At 40.8% G+C, this 23,841-nt stretch overlaps 1 protein-coding gene and 1 pseudogene across 2 annotated transcripts; both read right to left on the reverse strand.

Annotated features, from left to right (window-relative positions):
- Positions 1 to 6,380: 6,380 nt before the first annotated feature.
- LOC135268158 (heterogeneous nuclear ribonucleoprotein A1-like 3) lies at positions 6,381 to 9,400 on the reverse strand (annotated as a pseudogene).
- Positions 8,191 to 14,901, reverse strand: CCR8 (C-C motif chemokine receptor 8). Of its 2 annotated transcripts, XM_064360122.1 has the most exons (3): positions 14,518 to 14,901; positions 11,415 to 11,488; positions 8,191 to 10,576 (listed from the first exon to the last, which is right to left on the reverse strand). In XM_064360122.1, exon 3 carries the CDS (start codon positions 10,560 to 10,562, stop codon positions 9,501 to 9,503), a length of 1,062 nt encoding a protein of 353 aa, XP_064216192.1. In that variant the 5' UTR covers positions 10,563 to 10,576; positions 11,415 to 11,488; positions 14,518 to 14,901; the 3' UTR covers positions 8,191 to 9,500. The 2 variants fall into 2 exon arrangements, with proteins under 2 accessions (XP_064216192.1, XP_064216193.1); XM_064360123.1 differs by lacking the exon at positions 14,518 to 14,901 and having other exon boundaries at positions 11,415 to 11,503.
- Positions 14,902 to 23,841: the final 8,940 nt, after the last annotated feature.

Here is a 23,841-nt window from a genome sequence, read left to right on the forward strand (position 1 = left end):
TTCTTTTTTTTGCGGGGGGTACAATTCAACCCATAAAAGAGCTGTTATGAATCATGTTCCTATAAGCATTCTTGGTGCACACATGCATGCATTTTCATTGGATTTATACCTAAGATTGGAATTTGTAGGTCATAGGTGATATGTATCTTCAACTTTTGTAGATAATGCCAAATAGTTTTCCAAAGTGGTTGGATCATTTTATAGTCTCACCAGCAGTGTGTAAGTGTTCCCTTCTTTTATATCCTTTCCAACACTTAATATTGTCAGTCTTTTAAATTTTAGCCATTCTGGTAGGTTTATAGTGATATTTTATCATGACTTTAATGTATATTTCCCTGGTTATTAGTGAAGTTGAGCATATATTCATTCACTTTTTGACCATTTAGACATCCTCTTTCAAAAATTGTGTGCTGATATTCCCTGCCAATCCTTCCACTGATTATCTCTCATTTTCATATCGGTATGTAGAAGGTCTTTATTTAGTTTAGACATGCATGCCTCCTGGGAATCAAGTCTCAATGAGTCTCTAATATTTGTACCCATCTGAGCAAAGGCATAGACAGCTTTTGTTCTGGACCAAACATTCTGAGCTCTTTGTACAGCAAAATATCTTGTAAGATACTGTCCCTTTTTGGAGTGAGGATAGATTTCCCTGCTGTCATAAAAATAAGGTCTCCCTCCAGGGCAAAGATTGGTCAGGTTTGCTAGCAGTTCCTTTAAAAGATTGGGTTTCCAAAACATGAGTTTCTGCGATTGTAATGAATGCCCACGGCATGCACAACATCCACAGGGGGTCAAGGGGAACTGATATCTTAAAGCTCCTGCTAAACACCCTATATTTTACTTTTAATTTTTTTGTGAGAATTTTATAACCTTCTTTTAAAAAGTAATACATTTTTATTGCTGACAGTTCAGAAACTGTGGATGAGCAAAAGGAATCTTCCTGTATTGCTGATTTGGAGACTACAGAATGGAATAGGGAGAAAATGTGTCAAAACTTTATTCAAATAAATTAATTTCAGAATGAACACCCTGGGTTAGGACAGACTTAACAAACCTATAAATTTTAATACTGTCTAGAGAAAATCAGTAACCATGAGACACTGCCGGATTAGATTCTCAAATGCCTTTGGGATCATCAAAGACAAGTTATGTAATGTGAGATCTTAATCTGTTTTTCAGAATATATCAAATCCGTTGAAAAGCCAGAGGTTCTTTATTATATATGGCTATACAACTGAACTAAAGACATTCTTCAGTTATTCTTGTTAAGAGAGAGTTTACATAGTATTATGGGAAACAGAAGGGGACAATTGCTGGCAGATATATAGATAAGGATTGCGCAGGAATAATTCCATCTGAGTGAAATGGCTCAGAGAAAAGGCAAGTTGCCTCTTTGTTACCAAGAAGTGAATGTAATTTGCAGGTTGAATGCTATAATCAAGAACAAATGACTCTTGACTACAAATCAATCCCCCTCCTGTTTTCTACTCTCTCTCTCTCTCCCCCTCCCCCTGACTCTCCCTCCCTCCTTTCTCTCTCCTCTCTCTCTCTCTCTCTCACTTCTCCCATTCCAAGATCTGCGTCTGCTTGTCTACTTTTGTCTGTGACAGGTTGGATATCCAAAGAAACAGATTCTGAGATGGAGACTAGTGAGCAGGAAGTTTATTTTAAAGTGCTTTTGCAATCAACACCTGGGAAAGAAAGGGAAAGGAAGAAAGCAGGATTGAGCAGAGGGAGAGCTGCACTGTAGTCTCAACAGAAACTTCAGCAGACTCTATCCTTGGAAGCAATTCCAAGTTGCAATGAGGAGCTGGGACTTTATACCTTCCATTGGTTATGGGATGCAGGCCACCCTGTAAAGGAGGCAAGTGAGGCAATCCCCAAAGGGACTGAGAGCTCAGCAATGCCTGCTGGTGGCTCTCCCAGCAGCTGGAGTAATACATTCTTTATTTCTGAACATCATAGCATCTACCACTCTGTCTTTTGGTTAACAGAAGTCATTAACTTATTTGGTTAACTGCTATTAACCAAAAGACAGGGTGTGGCCAAATTTCACTTACGGTTTGTGTTTTGGGATCTCATTTATGACATCTTATTTCCTTGTTCTAAAGTCATTAAGATTTTTTATTATTTGAAAGCTTTATTTACATTTTTATGTCTTGTCTCTACTTGATACTTTGCATTTAAAAAATAAATTCTGAATTTTTTTTTTTGAGAGAGAGTCTTGCCCTGTCGCCAGGCGCCAGGCTGGAGTGCAGTCGTGGGATCTCAGCTCACTATAACCTCCGCCTCCTGGGTTCAAGCAATTCTTCTGCCTCAGCCTTCCGAGTAGCTGGGACTACAGGCGCATGCCACCACGTCCAGCTAATTTTTGTATTTTTAGTAGAGACGTGGGTTTCACCATGTTGGCCAGGATGGTCTTGATCTCTTGACCTCGTGATCTATCCACCTTGGCCTCCCAAAGTGCTGGGATTACAGGTGTGAGCCACTGAGCCCGGCAAATTCTGAAATGTTTTATGTCACCATTATTCTTGAAGAATATCTTCACTGGATGTGAAATTCTAGTTTGGCAGTAATTTTCTTTTTGTTCTTTAAAACTGGCTTTTACTATTTTTATTGAGAAGTCTGATTCCCATTAATTGCTGCTTGTTTGAAAACAGTGTCTTTTTTAAAATCTGGCTTTAAAATTTTACTTTCTTAATCTGAAAAACATTTGTTTTCCACCAGTTTTTGGTATGCCTATTGTCGGGCTTTTAAAATTCTGCTTGGGATTGTAGGACTTCTTGAATTTGTCTCTTGATGTCTTTCCTCAGTGTAGGAACATTCTCAGTCATAAGATTTCCTAATATTGATTCTGCTTCATTCTTTCTCTATTCTCCTTTTGAAGCTCTTAAAGACATATGTTAGACTCTATCATCTTATGTTGTGTGCCTCTTATCCTCTCCATTCTATTTTTATTTTTCTTCTTTTGTCCCTCCATGCTTTATTCATGATATTTTCTTCTTGCCTGTCATCCAGTTCACTGATTATCTGGCTATGCCCACTCTATGGAAAATCTCATCCACAGAGTTGTTAATTTTAATCATTTTATTTTTTAGTTTGAGATTTTTCTATTTAGTGCCTTTCAAATATGTGCTTTTAAAAAAATTATGATTTCCAGTTCTCTGCCAAAATTATCAAGATTTTCCTTTTTCTTTTCTTTTTTTGAGGGAGGAGGGGGTTGGAGTCTTGCTCTGTCGCCCAGGCTAGAGTGCAGTGGTGCGATCTTGGCTCACTGCAGCCTCTACCATTTGGATTCAAGTGATTCTCCTGTCTCAGCCTCCTGAGTAGCTGGGATTACAGGCGCATGCCACCATGCCCAGTTAATTTTTAAATTTTTAGTTGAGATGCGGTTTCACCATATTGGCCAGGCTGGTCTGAAACTCCTGATGTCAGGTGATCCTCTGCCTTGGCCTCCCAAATTGCTGGGATTACAGGAGTGAGCCACTGTGCCTGACCAAGGTTTTTCTTTATCTAGGTAAACATAGAAAGCATAGTTACTTATTTTGTTTTGTTTTTGGGGGGTTTTTGTTTGTTGGTTGGTTTTTGAGATAAGAGCTTGCTATGTTGCCTCGGCTAGAGTGTGATGAGTGGCTATTCACAGGTGTGATCCAACTACTGAGCATGAGACCTTTGACCTCCTTCATTTCCAACCTGGGCCAGTTCATTCCTCCTTAGCATAGTTGTTTTTAAATTTTAATTTTGCCCATTTGTATCTGTTGCTCCTGTAGTTCTGCCTCTACTGTTTTTCGCTTCTAGTCTTTCTTGTTTATGGTGTCCTGTCTCTTCATGTGCCTGGCTATTTTTATCGTGTGCCAAAAACATAATAGAAATTTTCAAAAATAATTAGAAAACTGTAGTAATGATTGAGGTATAGAATGGTGTTATCTTCCTCTAGAGGGGATTAATGTTTGATTCTGTCTGGTTCCTGGGGGAATGATAGCAACCTGAGATTGCCTCAAATCCATTTCTAAGGATTGAGAAAACTGGAAGTTAGGTGCCAGTTCCTCCAAAAGCTGCCCTATTTCTGATTTACACTAATCTTAAGGTATAGCTCTAAGGGTCCCAACCTAAGACAGAAGAGATTTGCCAGCATCCACTTTTGGAAAGTACTAAGGTCCAACTTTAATCTCCTACCCTGTGAGTCAGTTAAAAATCCTACTGAGATTCTCAGGCTTGCAGAAGCTTTATCTGAAACTGGCAATATCTTCAGGGGAAAAACAGACCCAAATACTGGATTTCTGTCTTTTCCAAGATCTCATAATTATCCATTAACTTTCAAGTAATTGGATACACATGTATTTTAAGTTTTTGTCTAGCTTTTTCTCTTTCCACAGTAGAAAGGCTAGTCTGACATTCTTCATTTTGTTCTACCAAGGTTAAAAGACATTGGTTAAGGGTATTATCTCCTGGACCCTCCCAGCTGGGATGAGTAGGTCTAAAGTGACTCACCCACTCCACCATCTCAATCTTCCTAAGCCTTTGGATCCCTTCCTCTGCATTAAACCAAGGGAGATCAGGCATTTCCAGCTTGCTGGCAGTGGGCCGTCTTTTAATCCATATTTCAGCTAGCCAAGCAGATAAACTATTAGAAGCTTTTTTAACTCCCTGAGCTGCAACATTAAATTCAGAGTCCCTATTTAGTTGGCCCAAGTCAATAAAGTCAGCCTGATCCAACTCTATGTTCTTTCCAGCATTGTTCCACACCCTTGATTTCCATTTCCATGCCTATTCTCCAGATTGCTGTTTATATACATTAGAAAACTCAAGCAGTTCTTTTTGAGTGTACTGCACCTCCTCATGGGTCACACTCTCAACCTCACCTCTAGGGACCCGCCAAGACTTCAGTCTAGTTATAGGTCTAGGGGGTTGGGGGTGATTCCTGAGGAGAATCAACATTATTTTTCCTGGCAACTGACTCAAAGGAGGCCATGACTGTTGCCTCAGGCAGCACACAGTTTATCTCCTTAGACAAAGGTGGAAAGGCTCATGGCGGCTTGGGTCAGGGAAGGGATGTTGCTGCTACTAGGGATGGAGAAGCTGTGTCTTCTGGCAAAACAGGTTCATCAGAGTTTACAAACTCAGTGTCTTCAGCTTCATCGGCGTCCTCCCACATGTCCCATTCTAAGTTGCAGCATCCCATTCTTTTCCAATTAATGCCCTCACTTTAACAGTAGACACCTGGCAAGGCTGTGCATGCACCTTTCATTGCAGGTCAGGCACTCACATGATAAGAGCTTGTGTCTGCTTTCCCACAATTTCAGCACTTTCTCTGCAGTAGATAAGACTATCACTCAGGGCAATCTTAGCAGATTTGAGGCTCAGAATCTGCTTCTGAAGCTGGGAGACAGAATCCCTGAATTCATCATTTTCTATCATCACTTTGCTCACTGAACTTAGGAGCAACCAACCAGCTTCATTATGTTCCTTGGTTCTCCACATATGGTCTAAGGTATTATGTATAGAGTCACTAAACTCTTTGCCGATTTTGAGTAATGAATTTGGAGTGTCAAATGCATTTATTTTTGCATAACTCTTTAAACAATTCACACCAAGGACTATCAGTGTTCTTCATACTATAGAAGTAGAGTCCTTAGAGTTTTGGGGATCTAATCATATTAAGCAATCAACTCTAGAAATCCCCAAACCAATGCAAGAACTCCATCCTTAATATTCTGTTCCTCTAGAACCACTCCTGGAACCAAAATTTGTATTAGTTAGGGTTCTCTAGAGGGACAGAGCTAATGAAATATATATACATATTCTTTATATATATATACACACACACATATATGGAATTTATTAAGTATTAACTCACATAATCACAAGTCCCACAATAGGCCTTCTGCAGGCTGAGGAGCAAGGATAGCCAGTCTGAGTTCCAAAACTGAAGAACTTGGAGTCCAATATTCAAGAGGAGGAAGCATCCAGCATGGAAGAAAAATGTAGACTGGGAGTCTAGGCCAGACTCTCTTTTCACTTTCTTCTACCTGTCTTTTATTCTGGCCATGCTAGTTAGATGGTGCCCAACCAGGTTAAGGGTGGGTCTGCCTTTCCCAGCCCACTGACTCAAATGTTAATCTCCTTTGGCAGCACCCTCACAGACATAGCCAGGATCAATACTTTGTATCCTTCAATCCAATCAAGTTGACAGTATTAACAATCACAGTAGTTTTATGAATTTTATTTTATTTATTTATTTTTTGAGACAGAGTTTCATTCTGTTGCCCAGGCTGGAGAACAGGGGCATTATCTCTGCTCACTGCAACCTCTGCCTCCTGGGTTCAAGTGATTCTCCTGCCTCAGTCTTCCAAGTAGGTGGGACTGCAGGCACAAGCCACCACACCTGGCTAATTTTTGTATTTGTATTTGTATTTTTTCAAGAGAATTAAATCATTTATTGATTACACATGATAACGGATGATACACAAGCTTCATTCCCATCTATAATTTTATCTGGTACCATTATTCAATTTAGATACATTGTATAGAATTGCATTTTTATAACCAATAATTCCATGATTTTGCTTGGGTAATCCCTTTTAATGGCGAACTTCAGGTCACAGCGGTAACTATCAGTTCAACGACACCAAGGTTTCTAAAGACAATTGGTTCTTCACCCAAGCAGGTTGTATATAAATTCCAAATAGAATCTGGCATCACCCTGAAAGAATTCTACCTTCACACTGTTGAGGAAATTTACCAAAATGGCTTCAGAGTAGACTAACTTTACACGGCACATTAAAAAAAAAGACATTTAATTTATTCAGTATCATGATCAGACTATTACATTTAGCAATCAACAGCATGGGTGCAAAAAAAAAAAACCTACATTAAAACCATTTGTTGGAATGCTTTACACTTTCCACAGGACAGAAACTAAAATAACCTGTTATACAATTAGTCACAAATACAGTCCTCGAGTTTTTTGCCCATATACATAAATATTTGTCTAAAACATGTCTTCTTTGTAGCAGCTAGGCCCCACCACCACTGTGCTTGGCTGAGTACACAAATCTGTTGTAACCTGTCGCTCCCCTGTGACTTCTCTGGCTCTCCTCTCCTGCTAAGCTTTGTTTCCTAATTGAAATCTTCTGCCACTGCCATAGCTACTGCTGCTACTGGAACTGCCATAGCTGCCTTGGTTTTGTGGTTGGGCAAAGTATTGGCCTCCACCACCACAGGGGCCAGAGCTTCTGCCTCCAAAGTTTCCTCCCTGCATGGTCCAAAATTTGAAGACTGATTGTTATAATTGCCAAAAACATTGTAGCTTCCACCACCTCCATAATTTCTTCCATCATTACCAAATCCATCATAGCCATCCCCACTGCCACCATATCCACCATCACCACAGCTGCCACCAAAGCCACCATGACCACTGAAGTTTCCTCCATGACCAAAGTTGTCATTCCCACCAAAACCACCTCCATGACCACCATCAAAGTTTCTAGAACAACTTCGACCTCTTTGGCTGATGAAGCACTCGCCATCTCTTGCTTTGACAGGGCTTTCCTACCTTCACAGCTGTGGCCATTCACAGTATGGTATTTCTGAATGACACTCTTATCCACGGAGTCATGGTTGTCAAAGGTTACAAAGGCAAATCCCCTTTTCTTGCCACTGCCTCTCTCAGTCATGACTTCAGTCACTTCAATTTTTCCATACTTAATCTCTTAGGTGATGTTCTTCATGTCTTATTTAATGCCACCAACAACTATCTTTTTCACACCTGGTCTTTGAGAATCTTCTCTTGAGACAGCTCTCTTTGTTTCCACAACTCTTGCATCCACCTTGTATGGCCTTGCATTCGTGGCTGCATCCACCTCCTCCATAGTGGCATATGTGATGAACCCAAAGCCCCTGGAGTGCTTGGTGTTTGGATCTCTCATTACCACACGTCCTTGAGTGTTCCCCATTGCTCAGAATGGCTCCTCAGGCTCTCATCGGTTGTTTCAAAGTTCAACCCTCCAATGAAGAGCTTCCTCAGCTGTTCAGGCTCTTTGGGAGACTCTGACTTAGACACGATGGCAGGGAGAAGAGAGATTTTAATGATACTTTTTCGGTGGTGTCCACAGGCAGAAAGTCTAATTTTTATATTTTTAGTAGAGATGAGGTTTCGCCATATTGGTGAAGTTGGTCTCAAACTCCTGACCTCAAGTGATTTGCCCACCTCAGCCTCCTAAAGTGCTGGGATTACAGGGGTGATCCACTGTGCCCAGCCAAAGTTTTAAATAATTTTGTGCATGCAACAAAGTCTGTCTATGTTGAATCATCAGAAAGCAAAGGTGTCACTGCCTCAACCACCCATGTAGAGTATTTGTGATTGTTTGGCACCATCATCTTTCCTAACTCTGAACTCATCTGAAGTATGCCATATATGTAGTTGCCAACACTTGGAACACAATGACTAAAGAGATAGTTGTGCATGCCTGGCACAACCTCTGCCCTGTGGTTGTGTCTACAGAAGATGTTGAACAAATGGTGACTTTGAAGAATTCTGTATGCCAAGCAAAAAAAAGCCTGACCTCCTTACACATGCAAAAAATATATTTACAGTGTCTGCAGTAGGCTGAAAGAAGTGGATATTGAGATTTTTGACATAAATAATGAGGCTGCAGTTATTCATTCACTGACTAATGTTGAGATAGCTGAAATGATTCTGAATTAAAGTGACTCAGATATTAAGTTAATCATTGATACTACTAATAAGCAATCATCTTCTTACACTTACTCTCACATAAGTACTTAATAGTAAAAAATATGATACACCATTAATAGTGAAAAAACAATGTGTTCATGGTAACTAAGCAGCAGTAGCATCAGCAGAATACCAGTATCAGCTGTTCAACCAAAAGCGGTAAGCTTTCAGTCTCTACTTACGATACTGAGTTTTGATTGAAAGGTTACTGTCCAATATATAGTTTTTATTTTTTTCTGTAGTTACATACCAATATATTTTATTTTTATTTTAAATTTCTTACATGAGAAGAAACAGCAGACACAGTGAGGGATCAGGAAGTGGGGTCACTGTAATCTCAATCACCTTGATGCAGAACCACTTCGGCTGTTTCACCATCAGTCAATGCATGAACAACTGGAGCCTCAGCATTGATGTCAAAAGCTTCAATATCCACTTCTTCCAGCCTACTGACAGGCTCTGGGGGTATACTTTTGCATACGTAAGGGGGTCAGACTTTTTTTTTTTTTTTGCTTGTCATACAGAATTCTTCAAAGTTACCACTTGTTCAGCATCATCAATAAACACAATCACAGGCTTGAGGTTGTGCAGGGCATGCACAACTATGTCTTTAGTCGTTGTGTTCCAAGTGTTGGTGACAATATATATGGCATCCTTCATGCTGCACTTTTTTTTGGAAACCTTTCACACCCACACCTCTGCTCACTGCTACTAGCATGCCATTCAAGAAAATGTTTTTATATTTAGTCTTCACTGATCCTTACAAAATGTAGTCTATGCTGGAGGAATGCTGCTGGCAGGATGATGACCTTTCACAGATCTCCCTGGGTGTCTGTCTTCCTAGGTGGAGGAAGATATGGCTGCAACTTTTCTGAAATACTTCTGAGAGGTGTTTCTTGAACTTCTCTCCCATGAAAGCATAGATAACAGGGTTCACGCAGCAGTGAGTAAAGGAAATGATTTCTGTGACATGGGTGGCATAAATCAGCTGCTGGCTCATGACACATCCACCCAAGAGGCGCATGCTGTGCAGGGAAGTGAGGAAAAGAACCGTGTTGAATGGGACCCAGAAAAGTAAAGATGCAATGACCACAATGAGCACCAGCCTGGTGGCCTTGGTCTTGTTGTAGTTTTGACACCTCTTCAGCTGGTGCAGAATTTTAATGTAGCAGAACATAAAGACAGTGAATGGTATCAACAAGCCTAAGATGTTCATTTCAAAGTTGGTGAATATCTTCCACTTCAGAGTCTGTTGATTGTAAGATGAATCGCACTGTAGAACACCATCTTCAGAGGCCACTTGGTAAAACACTAGCAGTGGGATGGTAGCCATAATGGAGGTTAGCCATACTGCCAGGCTCAGGACTGTGCCCATCCTGATCGTCCTCACTTTTATGGCATACACGGCGTGGACAATGGCCAGGTATCTGTCCACACTCATGAGGGTGATGAAAAACATGCTGCTGAAGAAGCCAGTGTAATAAAAGCCAGACACCACTTTGCACATTACAGTCCCAAACACCCACTCACCCAGCTGATAATAGGTCTGAAAGGGGAAGGAGAAGACAAAAAGCAGGTCAGAGAGGGCCAGGTTTAAGAGATACACATCTGTGATACTCCTCAGCTTCTTGCACACCACGAGGACCAGGATAACCAGGCTGTTTCCCAGAAGACTGAATATAAACAGGAGGCAATAAAAGACAGCAAGAAGCACCTTGCCGTTTCTCTGGATAAGTTCCCCATCACAGGGGCTTGAGAGGCTTTCAGGGTAGTAGTAGTAGTCGGTCATTGTTGTCACACTGGGGTCAAGTGTATAATCCATCTAGTCAGCGGGACCTGGTCACAGAGAAACATAAAAGACATTCACTTCTTAAAAACATTTTTATTTTTAAAAAATTAGGGGGATGTTATGAACTAAATTGTGTTCTCCCCAAATTCACACATTCGCAAGTGCTGAACCCCCAGTGTGAGTGTGACTATTTGGAGATAGGGCTTTTAAAGAGGTATTCAGGTTAAATGATAGGCCGGGCATGGTGGCCGATGCCTATAATCTCAGCACTTTGGGAAGCTGAGGTGGGTGGATCACCTGAGGTCAGGAGTTTGAGACCAGCCTGACCAACATGGTGAAACCCTGTCTCTATTAAAAATAAAAAAATAAAATTAGCTGGGCATAGTGGTGGGTGCCTGTAATCCCATATACTTGGGAGACTGAGGCAGGAGAATCACTTCAACCAGGGAGGCAGCGGTTGCAGTAAGCCGAGGTTGCGTCATTGCATTCCAACCTGGGCAACAAGAGCGAAACTCTGTCTTAAAAGTAAATAAATAAATAATAAAAATTAGCCAGATGTGGTGGCAGGTGCCTGTAATCCCAGCTCCTCAGGAGGCTGAGGCAGGAGAATTGCTTGAACCCAAGAGGCGGAGGTTGGGGTGAGCCGAGATCACACCACTGCACTCCAGCCTGGCTGACAGACTGAGACTGTCTTTTAAAAAGTATGCATACATTTAAACAGTCGAATTGATCAAGCAGAAGAAAGGATATCAGAAGTCGAGGACCAGCTCAGTGAAATGAAATGAGAAGACAAGATTGGAGAAAAAAGGATAAGAAGGAATGAGCAAAGTCTCCAGGAAATATGGGACTATGTGAAAAGACCTAATCTACGTTTGATAGGTGTACCTGAATGTGACGAAGAGAATGAATCCAAGTTGGAAAATACTCTTCAGGAGATTATTCAGGAAAACTTTCCCAACCTAGTGAGACAGGACAATATTCAACTCCAGGTAATACAGAAAATACTACAAAGATATTCCTCAAGAAAACCAACCCCAAGGCACATAATCGTCCTATTCACTAGGGTTGAAATGAAGGAGAAAATACTAAGAGCAGCTAGAGAGAAAGGTCAGGTTACCCACAAAGGGAAGCCTATCAGACTTACAGCAGATCTCTCAGCAGAAACCCTACAAGCCAGAAAAGAGTGGGGGCCAATATTCAACATCCTTAAAGAAAAGAACTTTCAACCCAGAATTTCATATCCAGCCAAACTGAGCTTCAAAAGCGAAGGAAAAATAAAATCTTTTGCAAACAAGCAAGTACTTAGAGATTTTACCATCACCAGACCTGCTTTGCAGAAGCTTCTGAAAGAAGCACTACACATATAAATGAACAACCAGTATCAGCCTTTCCAAAAATATATCCGACTAGCATCAAATGGCAGTATTAAACTCATATATATTATTAACTGGATAAAAAGCCAAAACCCATCGGTACGCTGTATCCAGACCCATCTCACGTGCAACGATACACAAAGACTCAAAGGGACAGAGGAAGATTTACCAACCAAACAGAGAACAAACATAAATAAATAAATAAAAAGCAGGAGTTGCAATTCTCACCTCTGATAAAATAGACCTTAAAGCAACAAAGATCAAAAGAGGCAAAGAAGGACATTACATAACGGTAAAAGGATCAATGCAACAAGAAGAGCTAACGATCCTATATATACACGCACCCAATACAGGAGCACCCAGATACATAAGACAAGTTCTTAATGACTTATAAAGAGACTTAGCCTCCCACACAATAATAGTGGGAGACTGTAACATCACATTGTCAATATTAGACTGATTAATGAGATAGAAAATTAACAAGGATATCCAGGACTTGAATTCAGACCTAGAACAAGTAAACTTAATAAACATTTATAGAACTCTCCACTTCAAATACACAAAACATACATTCTTATCAGTACCATATCACTCCTATTCCAAAAGTGACTACATAATTGCAAGTATATCACTCCTCAATAATTGCATAGCATTTCCTAGGTTTAAATGAAATATTGGTTGGCTGCTTGTTATTTTCTTCCCTATTCCTTCCTGTCTCCATTGTTAAGCACAATTATTGGCATAAAAGAGGTTTTCAATTCCCATTTTTGGATTGCATTCTAGCCTGGGCAATAAAGCAATATTCCCGTTCTCTCTCCCTCTTTCTCTTCCTTTTCTTCCTTCTTCTTTTTTTTTCTTTTTTTTCTTTCTCTCTTTCTTCCTTTTTTTTTTTTTTTAAAAAAAGTCTTTAATCCATTTGAGTTGATTCTTTATTAAAAAAAAAAAAAAAGGTAAATGAAGTTATTAAGGCAGGGCCCTCGATGTTGCAGTGACTTACGCCTGTAATCCTGGCACTTTGGGAGGCTGAGGTAGGTGAATCACTTGAGGCCAGGAGTTTGAGACAAGCTTGGCCAACATGGCAAAACCCTGTCTCTACTAAAATTATAAAAATTAGCCAGACATGGTAGCACACAGCTGTAATCCCAGCTACCACAGGAGGCTGAGGCATGAGAATTGCTTGAACCCAGAAAGCAGAGGTTGCAGGGAGCCGAGGTCATGCCACTGTACTCCAGCCTGGGTGACAGAGGGAGACTGTCTTAAAAAAAATAAAACAGAAACAAAAACAAAAAAGGCAGGGCTCTGATCTGTTAGAACTAGTGTCCTTAATAGAAGAGAAAGAGACACAAGAAATTTCTCTCTCCTTGTGCACAGAAAAAAGACCATGTGAGGACACAATAAGAAGGCTGAAATCAGCAAGCCAGGTAGAGAAGCCTCACCAGAAACCAACCGCTTTGGCATCTTGGTCTTGGGACTTCCAGCCTCTAGAAGTATGTTAAACAACATTTTCTGTTGTTTCTATTGTATTTTGTTATGTAAACCCAAGTTAGTACAGGAGAGTTAGCTGAGATGAGAAAAGCCAAAACTTACAAAGAAAATGTAAATACCTACAGTTCCATCACCTAGAATTAGCAGCTGCTAACATACTGTCACAATGCTGTGGGTTCTTTTTTTTTCCCTTCCTTCCTTCTTTTTTTCTCCCTCCCTCCTTCTCTCTCTTCCTTTCTTCCATCCCTCTTTCCTTTTTTTCTTTATAATGCAATAGAGATTAAGCTAATGTTCCCTTTAACTACACAATTTATCCCCATATCCAGAAACAACCACTGAAACCGATTTGGTATGTATCATTCCAAACAATTTCCCCCTGTACTTTCACATTATATATATATATATATCCATAAACAATATATATTTTTGTGTGTTTACTTTTAACTTACATAAATGATATAATATTGTTTCTCCTTTTATATTTTGGTTATTTTAGAGATGTATCTGCATAATATTTCTCAGTTTATTCTTTTAATTGCTTTCCTAAGCACCAGAAAAAAATTATAAATGCAACAGGAAAATGATCCCAGCTATACTAGCAATGAAAATTACTAGCATTACTAGGAATAATCCTAATAAAAATGCAATTCAGTTACATAAAAATGATAAAACTTGAAAATTCTTCTCAAATTGATATATACATTTAATGCAATTTCAATCAACATATTTTTCCAAGGCATTTGCTTGCTTTACATTCAGACATCCCGATCCACTCTGCTACCTTTCTATAATCTGAAAGCACAAGCAAGCAAACAATTTTTTTTTTCTTTATGGAGACAGGGTCTCACTATGTTGCCCAAGTTGGAGTGCAGTGGCTCTTCACAGGTGTGATCACAGTGTGCCGTAGCCCCAAACTCCTGGCCTCAAGCAATCCTTCTGCCCCAGCCTCTTGAGTGGCTGGGACTACAGGCACACATCAGCAACTTCTTCAGTCATATGAAAGTTTGCTTGCTGGCTTCCTTCCTGAAGAACAGCACCCAGGTGTCCTTCAGTTACCTGATAGAAGCCCTGTACCCAGCACAAGGACAGATCTTCCCAGATGCCTGGTATCAAAAAGGATCTTTTCTTACCTTCCCACTCTTGGAGTTTTCACTCTTTCCCAAAGGCCTGCAGAGAAAATGGCATAGCTTGCTCCCCTCAGCCAGAGCGTGGCAGCCACCGAGACACATGCATGTTTGTGGGCTCAGAGGAAATGCAAGGACAAAAAAGTTTTTTTATCTCTTGTGCTAGACCTCTGATTTGGTGTTCCCTTTGCCTATCCCCTAAAGATATAAAAATGCCCCTGCCTACTCATGCCCTTCTTCCCCAAGGATGCTTACAGCTCATACCTTAGTGACAGCCTTTGTTCTAGAGGTTTCAGTGTTGCCAATTCCTTTTTCACAGTCTGTACCCTCATGTGTGAGTGCAGCTCAATGAATGGCAGCTTCTCTGGAGGTGACAGAGCAGAGAAGACAGTGTCTCTGGAGGGCTCCACCCTCATGAAGGTCAAAGGAGATTGTAAGGCTGAGGCCCTAATCCAATAGGACTGGGGTCTTCTAGGTAGAGGACTACACACCAGAGCTTGCTTAAAAATAATAATGGAATTATAATTTCATTTTAATAGCATTCTCAATTAAAATTTTTAATGGACTATCTTTTAGAGTTTTTAAGTTTACAGAAAATCTAGGTAGATGGCCAGGCACAGTGGCTCACACCTGTAATCCCAGCGCTTTGGGAGGGGATTCCTCTGTGCACTTCCTCTCGCCTCCAAGTGCACAGAGGAACGGCTATGTGAGGACACAGGGAGAAGGTGGCTGTCTGCAAGTCAGGTAAATAGGCATCATTAGGAACCAAACATGTGGGCACCTTGGTCTTCTGGCCTCCAGAACTGTGAGAAAACACACTTCTGTTGTTTGAGCTGCCTAGCCTGTAGCATTTTGTTATGGAAGTCCTAGTAGACTAATACAGGGGTTAATGGGAATTTTCTGTGTTGTCTACCTAGATTTTTCTTTTTTTTGTTTGTTTTTGAGACAGAGTCTCACTCTGTTGCCCAGTTAAAGTGCAGTGGCACAATTTCAGCTCACTGCAAACTCTGCCTCCCGGGTTCAAGTGATTCTTCTGTCTCAGCCTCTCAAGTAGCTGGGATTACAGAGGCCCACCACCACGCCTGGCTAATTTTTTTGTATTTTTAGTAGAGACGGGGTTTTCTCCATGTTGGCCAGGGTGGTCTCAAACTCCTGACTTCAGGTGATACACCCGCCTCGGCCTCCCAAAGTGCTGGGATTACAGGTGTGAGCCACCGTGCCTGCCCATCTACCTAGATTTTCTGTAAACTTAAAACCTCTAAAAGATAGTCCATTAAAAATTTTAAATGAAAATGATATGAAAATGAAATTATAATTCCATTATTATTTTTAAGTTGTGTAATTTATACCAGGACTGGCTTTCCTCCATGATATGCAGCGTACACAAATGTGTGTGTATGTTGTGTGTGTGTATGTATATTCAAATCATAATGGTAGCAGTAATAGTTTCTATTAGAGTGATGCCATTATTCACAAATTGTTCATTGAAAATATAATCATTATTAAAATTTCCCTCTTTTCATCCTATGGCAACAAGAATTATAATGTAATGGCTGTTGAACATGTTTTCTTTAAATGACTATTGGGATGAGGGAGCATTCATACCACATCCATTCTATGTATTAATGGTCATGCTGCCAATCACACCGCAACAAACGCCATCAAAAGGGACTCAAGTCTGATCAATGAGAACTTTTCATCTCCTTGTCCACTGTGATAGGTTCAGAGAATCACACATTTTGACCTCAGAGAAGTTTGACCTTTGAAGCTCAGAGAAATTAGGTGACTTGCCCATAGTCACCCAACTAGTAAGCTGAAAGCTAGACTCAAGTCCCATCCAAGAGATCACAATGCCCAAACTTAATTTCATCATTTTAAAATTGGCAAGTGTCAGGACCTTTGGGTCACAGTATGTGTTGGGTCAAAAATGGACGTTAAGATCCAGAGATTCGCTCTTTCAACAGGAATGCCCTTTGAAAATCACTTTAAGTCAGTTTCCCCTATCCCAGGAGACTGAACGTGAGTCCCAGAATTGTTGGAAGGAAAACACAGAAGTTCCAGAATCTCTTCATTTCCAACCTACTCATTCCTGGAGGAATGCTATAGAAATATCTGCTGGAGGCCTGCAACAGTGGCTACCATCTGTAATTCCAGCACTTTACGGGGCTGAGGTGGGAGGATTGCTTGAGCCTAGGAGTTCAAGACCAGACTGGCCAACATAGCAAGACACCCTCTGATACGGTTCGGCTCTGCATCCCCATCCAAATCTCCTCTTGAATTATAATCCTCATAATCCCCATGTGTCAAGGGCAGGACCAGGTGCAGGTAATTGGATCACAGGGGCGGTTTCTCCCATGCTGTTGTCGTGATAGTGCGTGAGTCCACGAGATCTGATCTGATGGTTCTATAAACATCCGGCATTTCCCTGTCTGCACTCACTCCATCCTGCCGACCTGTGAAGAAGGTGCCTGCTTCTCCTTTGTCTTCTGCCATGATTGTAAGTTTATTGAGGCCTCCCCAGCATTGCAGAACTATGGGTCAATTGAACCTCTTTCCTTTATAAATTATCCAATCTCAGTCTTTCTTTATACTCGTGTGATGATGGACTAATACATCATCCCTACAAAATGTCTTCATAAAATTAGCCAGGCTTGGTGGCATGCCCTTGTAGTCCCAGCTACTTGGGAAGCTGAAGTAGGAGGATCACTTGAGTCCAGCAGTTTGAGGTGAGCTATGATCGTACCACTGACCTGTTTGTAAAGAAAAAATAAAAGGAAGTATCTACTGGTACCTGAATTTATACCTTGGTAATCCCCCTCACTATAATTCATGTTTTGACGCAGTTTGGGGAAAACCCAGCTTTTTTATGAGAGTTTTTTATATGATCAGAAAAGATCAATGGTGAGCTAATGGAGAACTCAGGGCCCTCAGGTATTGCTAGTCTGTGTCATGATGGTGGGAACTATGAGGCCTGCCTCATCAGTGTAGGCAGGAATGGGGGAAGCCACCTTCCCCTCCAAAGCCCAGTTAAGCAAGGCTTGAGGGACTAAGGTGGAATACTCCCCAAGCCCAGTTTCTAGTGCAAGCTGATCTCAACCCCAAACACTCTATTTTCAGTTCCCAAGGATTCTTTTATCAGCTGCTCCTCCATACTTGGCAGTGCTTAGTGCACAACAACTTCTCAATAAATAGTTGAACAGAGAGAATGCTGCAAGATGGAGATGCGGGAGTCTGGTGAAGAGTTGGGGGAAAGGACTGCACAGCCAGAACGGAAGGATGCCCCTCTTTCTGTCTTTCCAGGGTCAGATCTGAGTGGCGATGTGGGCCCCTGCAGGTCTGGACCCTCACCTACTGTCACCTGTGTATTTGTTTCCTGTGGCTGCTGTTAACAAATTACCACCAACTTAGTGGCTTAAAACAGCAGACATGTATTCTACCCCAGTTCTGGAGGCCAGATGGCTGTAATCCAGTAGGACTGTCTCCTTCTGGTTGCTTGAAGAGTGGATTTTTCCTTTCCACTTCTGGTTCTTAGTGGTTGCCCAGCAAACCTGGGGCTTGTGGTCACATCATTCCAGTCTCCACCATCTTCACATCTTCTCCACCATGTGTCTGCATCAGATCTCACCCTGCCCGTAATTTATGAGGACACTCATGATTGTATTTAGGATCCATTCAGGTATCCATGATAATCTCCCCCTCTTCCTGACTGAAGACAGGCAAACTGTGATGTAGTTAATTAAGGTAAGTCTTGGTCCCTCACCTTTGGGCCTGTAGCAGGGATTCAGGAATTCTATGGGAAAGCAGCAGAAACCAAACTACAAAGTCAAAGTAGTGTGATGCCTCCAGAACCAGTCAGTGCCTCTGCAAGTCTACCTTCTGCTGCACATTCAATGGATTCTGAAAATGCTGGATCAGATACACTGGGGACATCCCATCTAAATTCAGTTTTACTGGGTCCCTCCAAAGGTTCAAAAGACTATATTTCACGTCAAAGGGAAAAGGAGACTAGCAGCATATTTGACCCCCTTTTCCCCAAAATAAAGAGAAAGAAAAGACTATATTTAAATACACCCTAAATGCAAATGTAGAAATTAATCCTATCGCAGATACTTGTCGTAGAGTATTAAGGTAGAAAATGACCTCAGATCATCTAGCTGATCTCTCTCTCCCTCCCTTTCTTTCAAAGTGGTAATATTTAAGTCCAGAGAGGCTAAGTGACTCATCCAAAATCACACAGTAATTTAGTGGTAGAGCCAGAGCCAGGACTCAGGTCTTCTGAAGCACTGCTGGGGGTGCTTCTCTTATTGCACCGCATTAAAAATTCTCATGCAATAACATTAAGAAGAGTTGTGGATAAGACTAGAGGAAGCCTTTCTGTATTTTCTATAGTTTTCAACTGTAAGTCAGTTCCTCAGTGATTTGTAGGGCAAAAACGTGTTTGCTTAACAAAAAGTGCTAGACAAACCTGGAGTTTAAGAAAAACTTGTATGTTATTAATAGTAAAGCCAGTTTATCAGGAAAGTTTTTGCCATCTATATAATTTAATTTCCCACATAGATGACAAAAAAAGCATAGCAAGAAGCAGATTTTTTTTTTTAAACTACTATTTATTTCCTTCATATTAGTAGTCAGGACAACTATCAGCATGCAAAAAAGGATATAGTCACAATTCTGGCTTCAAAGGAAGAACGTAGGAACTAAACCGATTTTTAGTTGCATTTTCAGGAAATTCATACCACCTTTTAGAATTGATTAGATCTCTTAGCGGTTTTTTGTTTTTTTTTTTTTAGATACAGAGTCTTGCTCTGTTACCAAGGCTGGAGTGCAGCAGCATGGTCTCAACTCACTGCAGCCTCCACCTCCCAGGTTCAAGTGATTCTCCTGCCTCAGCCTCAAGAGTGGCTGGGACTACAGGTGCATGACACCATGCCTGGCTAAATCTCTTAGCCTTTTGATGGTGCTTTATTCCCAGAATTTATCTTCTACAAACATGCTCAGCACCTTTTTCCAAGACTACAAGCACTTAAGTGCATAGCATATTCTCAGAACTGATCTGCCATTAGAAGGTATAAAAAGATTAAATTATATGATTTCCCTACTTAAGGAGTTTAGCAATCATGGCACTTTTATCACAGAAGTTCCAGGAGGTAATGGTCCTCTGAATGATGAATAATGAAAGAAAAAAGTATCATTGTGAAAACTATGTAGAAACCCAGAGAAATCTTTATGATTAAGGTGCCATGTATACTATGACTGTCTCTTTGCAAAGCATGGATGAGTGTGGGTACATCTAGAATGAAACAGGCAGAAGTTAAAATAATCTTATATAGGGTTATTCCTTTTTTTCCCAAAGTTTTCTTTAATAAAGACATGCTATCATTTCAATTACAAGTTTTTAAGAAATAGAAAATTGCTATCAAGAACTAATTCAAAGCAGAGACATTTTCATTTTGTGAATGATTTTTTGATTAAATTGTAGATTAATTTACTAAGCCTCACTTGTAATTCTCACCCATTGACTTGCAAAAAGCACCTGCATTGCAAAAATGGTCCAAAAGGAAGCCTGAGTTTATCATTATAAAGTTGGGGAGAAAAAAAGAAAAAAAAGTATAAGGCCAAAGTTGTGCTAAGCCTCCAGAACCTATGGCCTCTCCAAGTCTATCTTACATTCAGTACCTGGGCCACATGAAGAACTCTTAATGGGAGACTAGGAAGAGTCCACCCCTCCCTGAGGAAAAATGCTCCCAAGTTAGGGTAAACATAGACTGTCAAGACACTTTTCTTCTTCACTCCTGATAATATTCACCCTGTTCCTTGCATAGAAGAGCAGTTTGTGAAATACTATTTTATTCTTCCTTTTATTCTCCATCTTGTTAGAAGGCCAAATGCATTCATTACTGTGACAGAGGAATACATGAAGGGCTTCAGGAGCAAAAGGGACTCCTGATTCTGCCTGGGTCTTCAGGGTAAGAATGTGGAGGATATCTGGGAGCTGCCCCTAAAGAATGGGTGTGCCTTCCAGCAGGGAGTGAAGCATTATTTTAAGGAAAGCATTTATCTGAGTCTCCACAGCCTTGTCCCAAACTGGGCTACCACATTGCTCTGGAAACCTGGGAAAGTCACTAAACTTTTCTGAGTTTTAGTCCAGTGTTTCTCAAATTTTAACGTGTGCCCAAATCACCTGGGACTGTGTTAAGTGGCAGATTATGACTCAGCAGGTGTGAGCCTAAGATTCTGCACATCTAGTAACTCCCAGGTGTGCCAGTGTGGCTGGTCACATTTTAACAAGGGAGTAGGATCTTCATATATAAAATGGGAATAAAGGCTTCATGAGGGTTGGGTCCAGTGGCTCGCACCTGTAATCTCAGCACTTTGGGAGGCCAAGGTGGGATATTTGCTTGAGCCCAGGACTTCAAGACCAGCCTAGCCAATGTGGTGAAACTGTCTCGAACAGAAAATGCAAAAAATTAGCTGAGTGTGGTGGCACGTGCCTGTGATCCCAGGTGCTCAAGAGGCTGAGGTGGAAAAGTCACCTAAGCCTGGAGAGATGGAGGCTACAGTGAGCCATGATCACACCATGGCACTCCAGCCTGGGCAACAGAGTGAGAACCTGTCTCAAAAAAAAAAAAGAAAGAAAGAAAAAAGAAAGAAAGAAAAGAAGAGGAAGCCTTTATGAGGACATTGTGCTTTAATGAGATAATATGTGTAAACGTGCTTAGGAAAATGTGTTGCTCCTTAAAAATATAATAAATTTTCATTGTGGAGATGGTGTATTTCAAGGCTATACAATAAAATGAAAGTGAGATTCCCTATATCTCCACTGCTTGATACCTGAATACAATGGCCACACCCAGCAAATTATGAGAAATATCAACTGTGCCAGGAGGACACAGCAGTCTCAATGGCAGGGTCCCTGGAGAAGAAAAGAAGAGAATTAACAGGGATGCTGTGTGATAGCTGACAGATCGACATGGGCATCCAGCGGCTTCCAAACCTCAGGGGGTGGAGGAAGAACCTGCAGAAACAGGAAGTCCTGCAAGAGAACACACACACACAGTTTCCAAACACAGAGATGGGCTCTTCTGATAATTTTCTTTATTTTTTAATTTAAAAAAATTTTTTTTGAGATGGAGTCTCACTCTGTTGCCCAGGCTGGAGTGCAGTGCTGTGATCTTGACTCACTGCAACCCCCACATCCTGCCTGCATTCTAGGGCAATCACCTCAGGCAACAGCATGTAGCTCGGAATCTGTAAAAAGTAAAACGTTCCCCTTCAAAGTTTCCCTTTTTGTTAAATAATAATTTCTTTTAAAAACTAACTTTCTTTGGAGAGAGATCCAAGATGCCTGATCACTAGCAGCTCGGGCTCATAGCTCCCCATGAAAGTGCAGAGAACGAGAGGATGCCACACTTTCAGATGAATATTTGTTGCTCATAGACCAAGAGATTCCCAGTGGAGGAGCCCCACGGGTCGCCAGAGCGACCCTTGTGGCTGGCGTGGCGGTTTTGCTGGCGACTTAGCGTGGCAGTTCTTGGTGCAGAGCCTGGAGATTCCCGGGCAGAAAAGCACCATCAGTCTTAACACCGCTGTTTTGGCCAGCGCAGTGGATTGCTCAGATTTCAGTGCTGGGAATCAACAAGTTGGACGTCCGCTCAGAGACCTTGTTAGAAAGTCGGTAATTACAAAGATGACAGAGGGATAAATATATAACGAAGGGAAGAAACCAGCCTAAAAAGGCAGAGAATACTCAAAATCAAAATGCCTCTCCCTCTACAGGGGATCGCAATTCCTCTTCAGTAATGGAACAAGGCTTAATGGAGAACGAATGTGTTCCAATAACAGAAGCAGGTTTCAAAAGGTGGGTGATAAGAAACTTCTGTGAATTAAAAGAACTTGTTCTAACCCAATGCAAAGAAACTAAGAACCTTGAAAAAAGGTTTGATGAAATGTTAACGAGAATGGACAATTTAGAGAGGAATATAAGTGAATTGATGGAGCTGAAAAACACAACACGAGAACTTCATGAAGTATGCACAAGTTTAAACAGTCGAATTGATGAAGCAGAAGAAAGGATATCAGAAGTCGAGGACCAGCTCAGTGAAATGAAACGAGAAGACAAGATTGGAGAAAAAAGGATAAAAAGGCATGAGCAAAGTCTCTAGGAAATATGGGACTATGTGAAAAGACCTAATTTACTTTTGATAGGTGTACCTGAATGTGACAAAGAGAATGAATCCAAGTTGGAAAATACTCTTCAGGATATCATTCAGGAAAACTTTCTCAACCTAGCAAGGCAGGGTAATATTCAACTCCAGGTAATACAGAGAACACCACAAAGATATTCTTCAAGAAGACCAACCCCAAGACACATAATCGCCAGATTTATTAGGGTTGAAATGAAGGAGAAAATACTAAGGGCAGCCAGAGAGAAAGGTCAGGTTACCCATAAAGGGAAGCCTATCAGACTTACAGCAGATCTCTCAGCAGAAACCCTACAAGCCAGAAAAGAGTGGGGACCAATATTTAACATCCTTAAAGAAAAGAACTTTCAACCCAGAATTTCATACCCAGCCAAACTAAGCTTTATAAGCGAAGGAAAATTTAAATCTTTTGTGAACAAACAAGTTCTTAGAGACTTCACCACCACCAGGCCTGCCTTACAAGAGCTTCTGAAAGAAGCACTATACATATAAAGGAACAACCAGTATCAGCCTTTCCAAAAATATATCAAAAAGCAAAGAGCATTAACACAATGAAAAATCTACACCAACTAATGGGCAAAACAGCCAGCTAGCATCAAATGCCAGTATTAAACTTATATATATTCTAATTGGATAAAAAGCCAAAACCCATCGGTATGCTACATCCAGAGCCATCTCACATGCAACGATACACAAAGACTCAAAACAAAGAGAAGGAGGAAGACTTACCCACCAAACAGAGAGTAAAAATAAACAAATAAACAAAAAGCAGGAGATGCAATTCTTGCCTCTGATAAAGTAGACTTTAAAGCAACAAAGATCAGATGAGGCAAAGAAGGACATTACATAATGGCAAAAGGACCAATGTAACAAGAAGAGCTAACGATTTTATAGATCAACGAGACAGAAAATTAACAAGGACATCCAGGACTTGAACTCAGACCCGGAACAAGTAAACTTAATAAACATTTATAGAACTCTCCACTTCAAATACATAAAACATACATTACCACCTCACACCTATTCCATAAGTGACTACATAATTAGAAGTAAATCACTCCTCAGTAATCGCATAGCATTTCATAGGTTTAAATGAAATATTGGTTGGCTGCTCGTTTGTTATTTTCTT

Source organism: Aotus nancymaae, unplaced genomic scaffold, assembly GCF_030222135.1.
Source record: "Aotus nancymaae isolate 86718 unplaced genomic scaffold, 86718_ANA_hifiasm-v0.15.2.pri h1tg000038l, whole genome shotgun sequence".
Taxonomy (NCBI): domain Eukaryota; kingdom Metazoa; phylum Chordata; class Mammalia; order Primates; family Aotidae; genus Aotus; species Aotus nancymaae.